At 58.5% G+C, this 3,437-nt stretch overlaps 1 protein-coding gene across 1 annotated transcript; it reads left to right on the top strand.

The window, feature by feature from the left end:
* Window positions 1-648: 648 nt before the first annotated feature.
* Window positions 649-2,452, top strand: LOC125518004 (transcription factor MYBC1-like). The gene has a single exon (XM_048682966.2). The coding sequence runs from the start codon at window positions 1,101-1,103 to the stop codon at window positions 2,037-2,039; it is 939 nt and encodes a 312-aa protein (XP_048538923.1). The 5' UTR covers window positions 649-1,100; the 3' UTR covers window positions 2,040-2,452.
* Window positions 2,453-3,437: the final 985 nt, after the last annotated feature.

Raw genomic sequence — 3,437 nt, 5'->3', positions numbered from 1 at the left:
AGATCCAGCCCTCCCTCCCACCCCTGCGTGCATAGATCCAGTCGGTCCAGACGATCGATCCGTCCTCCGTCCGTCCGTCCGTCCAGGCAACCAACGCGGGACGCGAGTGATATCCACCTCGACCCCGAGGCCACACGAGCCACACGAGATTCCCCCTCCCCACCATACCACTCCCGCTCCCCGGTTCGGCTCGGTTCGGTGTGATCCGGCGGGGCGAGGCGAGCGACATGTCCACATGAGGACAAACCAAACTCCAGCTAAGAAGATATCTCCCCGTCGTCTCGTCCCGTCTCGTCCTTTTCCAGTCCAGTGTTTTTGTTTTGTCACCCTGTGCATGTGTTGTGTAGATATGCGCCCCGGAAATCCCGGAAAAACGAAATCGCTCGGCTTATCTTTTTCTTTTCCTCTTTATTATTACGTACTCCTTCCGTTCCAAATTACTCGTCGCAGAAATGGATGTATCTAGAACTAAAATACATCTAGATACCTGCGACAAGTAATTCGGAACAGAGCGAGTATTTATGTAGGATATGTAGGAGGAGAGGGGAAAGGGGAGGAGAATGACGCACAATTAAAATCGAGTGTGAAGGCAGGACCAACAAGCGAGCAAACAAACAAAGCAACCGAGGATAGCACAAAAATAGCTTTAAAGCCGGACGGACGGAGGCAGGGCGGGGCAGCCCACTAGTTGAACTGCACCGCACCACTCCCGAACTCATCAGATACCCTCCTCCTCACTCATCGTCGGCCTAGCGTCCGTCCTAGAGAGAGAGAGGGAGAGGGAAGGGGTGGAAAAGGTGTGAGCAGATTGTTGATAGATAGAGGGGGAGAGAGAGAAAAGAGGGGGATATCGCAGCAGCAGCCGCAGCAGCGGGCAGAAAGAAAGACCCAAACGAGTGAGAGAGAGGAGAGAGAGCGCCACGAAAGCTTAGAAGAAGAGAGATCCACCTCGAAGTAACCCCCCCTCCCTCCCTCCCCATCCTCTCCTTCCTCCCCACGCCCTCCTCCCAGCGCGAGAGCACGCCGCTGCTGCCAGCGGACGACTGCGGCCAAGGCGGCGAATTGCTCTGCTCCGCTCCGCTCCGGGCCGGGCCGCGAGGATGAGGGAGGAGGAGGAGCCCAGCTGGTTCGCGCGCTTCGACGAGGACCTGCCGGCGCCCGACGAGCTCATGCCGCTCTCGCAGTCGCTCATCACCCGCGATCTCGCCGCCGCCTTCGACATCCCCACCACGCACGGCGGGGGCGGCCCGCTCAGCGGCGGCGCCGACGGGGCCGGCGGCGCGGGCGGCCAGGAGATGAACGGCGGCGCGTCCTCGGCCGCCGGCTCCAGCGGCGGCAACGGGGGCGGCAACGGCGAGGAGCCGGCCAGGACCCTCAAGCGGCCGCGCCTCGTGTGGACGCCGCAGCTGCACAAGCGGTTCGTTGATGCCGTGGCGCACCTCGGCATCAAGAACGCCGTGCCCAAGACCATAATGCAGCTGATGAGCGTGGACGGCCTCACGCGCGAGAACGTCGCGTCCCACCTCCAGAAGTACCGCCTCTACCTCAAGCGCATGCAGGGGCTCGGCAACGGCGGTGGCGGCGGGGGAGGCAGCCACTCCTCCGGCTCCGGGACCGACGCAGCCACCGAGCACCTCTTCGCCACCGGGCCCTCCCCGTTCCTCCCGCCCGGCCGCGGCCCGGCCGTCGCCGACCCCTACACCCCCTACGCCGCCATGCCGTCCCACCCCGCGGCGCACCACCATCACCACCACCCGCAGCAGATCGGCCACTTCCACCACCCCGCCGCGCGCCCGCTCGGCCACTACGGCGCCGGGCCAGGCGGCGGCTTCGACCACGGCTTCCTGAGCCGCGCCGTGGCCAGCGGCGCGCCAGTCGGCCCGCCCGGGATGCACCACCGCATGGTCGGCGGCGGGGCCGCGATGGGGATGATGGCGCCGTCGTCCTTCGCCGAGGAGCTGGAGCTAGGGTCCCGCGGCGGCGGCGGCGGCGGCGGTCGCCGGGAGCTGACGCTGTTCCCGACCTCCGGCGAGCACTGAGCGTCGACATCGACGGTGACCGGCATCGAATGGCGTCCGTCCGTCCGTCCTCCTCGGGTATATAAAATTCGTTTTCCCCTCTGCCGCCGCCGCTACTTCCCACAGATCGGCATGGAATCCCAGCAAGATTCACCGCATCGTCATATCATAGAAGGCCAAGAATTCTTGGGAATTAGCGCTCCGCCACCCACCCATCCATCCATCCAATCCATCCATATTTTCTATCTATCTCTCTCTCTCTCTTGGCCAGTGCTTCTGTTCTGTTCTTGTGTTGCGGATATTTGTCATTGCTGTTCCCGTTCTCTCCTTGTTCTTTGCTGTTGATGACATAAAAGCTTAGCCCTAGAGACAATTATTTTAGACGGTAAAAAAGTTGTGAAAATTTGGTGCCTGCTAGTAAGTACTTTCATTCATGTTGCTTGTTGTCTGAGGAAAGAAAATTGAATCCTTGCGAATTGCGCGGAGGATCCAGGCTCCAGGGGCCAGTCTGCTCTGCTCATCCCGGCGACTGACACTTGAGCCGTGATCCCGCGAAACAAGTGATGCAATCATCTACCGTTGCAGATTGCATAGGTGAGTCGAGTCGAGTAGAGATGATATAGGCAGGATTGAATAATGTCAAGGACCCACCCACCCTGAGCTTGGAGGTGAATTTAAAGTTTGTTTGTACCGGCATGATGACAATTTAGCTCCTCGTCCTTCGGGCTTCAGGAGGATGAACATGTGTAGCAAAGGTTGCACTAGTTGCTCTTACATTCTGCTGCCGCTGCGCTGCTAGGATCATGATTCAGAGCAAGCCAAATTGGAGTTTCTTGTACTAGTAACCATTTGTAAATCTTCCCTGCTCCATTTTAAAATCTTACTGTTTCCTGTAGCCCTGAGAGAAGAACAAAAAAAAGAAAACCATGTTGAATTGTGCGCGTACAGTGGTGCTTAATTGGGGGTATGTTCAAATCAACAGTATCTCCCTGCTCTCCCAATGCGCGAACGCGTCACACTATTCACTAGCAGGTGTGAAGCAGGCATTCCCAACCACGCTGACAGTATCTTGCCCACCTGATCATCTGAGCGACTTGGCAGTGATAATTTAGCAGGGCAGATTAGAGATCGTGTGGTACCGTGGATCTGAATTCTCAAACACGCGCTGACTTGGCAGTGACGATCAGAGAGTACCACGATGTCATGTGATTTGCTCAACCACATTCCCCGTAGCCATCTAGGGGTATGTAGCGCAGGTAGGAGGAGTGTATCTGATCTGATCTGTATTGGCGTTGACGAGTCTGAAGAAAGATATGTGGATGCATGGGGGAGGCGCTGCGCTGCGGCATTGATTTTCCGAGGAGGGAGGGAGGGAGGGAGGGACGGGGTTCGTGTTGCTGTTAGGGGCGTGACCTGGCA

The sequence above is a fragment of the Triticum urartu genome, chromosome 1A, assembly GCF_056163025.1.
Source record: "Triticum urartu cultivar PI428250 chromosome 1A, HENAU_Tu73, whole genome shotgun sequence".
Classification (NCBI taxonomy): domain Eukaryota; kingdom Viridiplantae; phylum Streptophyta; class Magnoliopsida; order Poales; family Poaceae; genus Triticum; species Triticum urartu.
Note: the sequence above shows the minus strand (reverse complement) of the source record. Positions and strands in the feature narration are given on the sequence as shown.

Excerpts from the sequence above, each read along its gene's own strand:
- LOC125518004 (XM_048682966.2), top strand. The coding sequence starts at position 1,101 with ATGAGGGAGGAGGAGGAGCCCAGCTGGTTCGCGCGCTTCGACGAGGAC.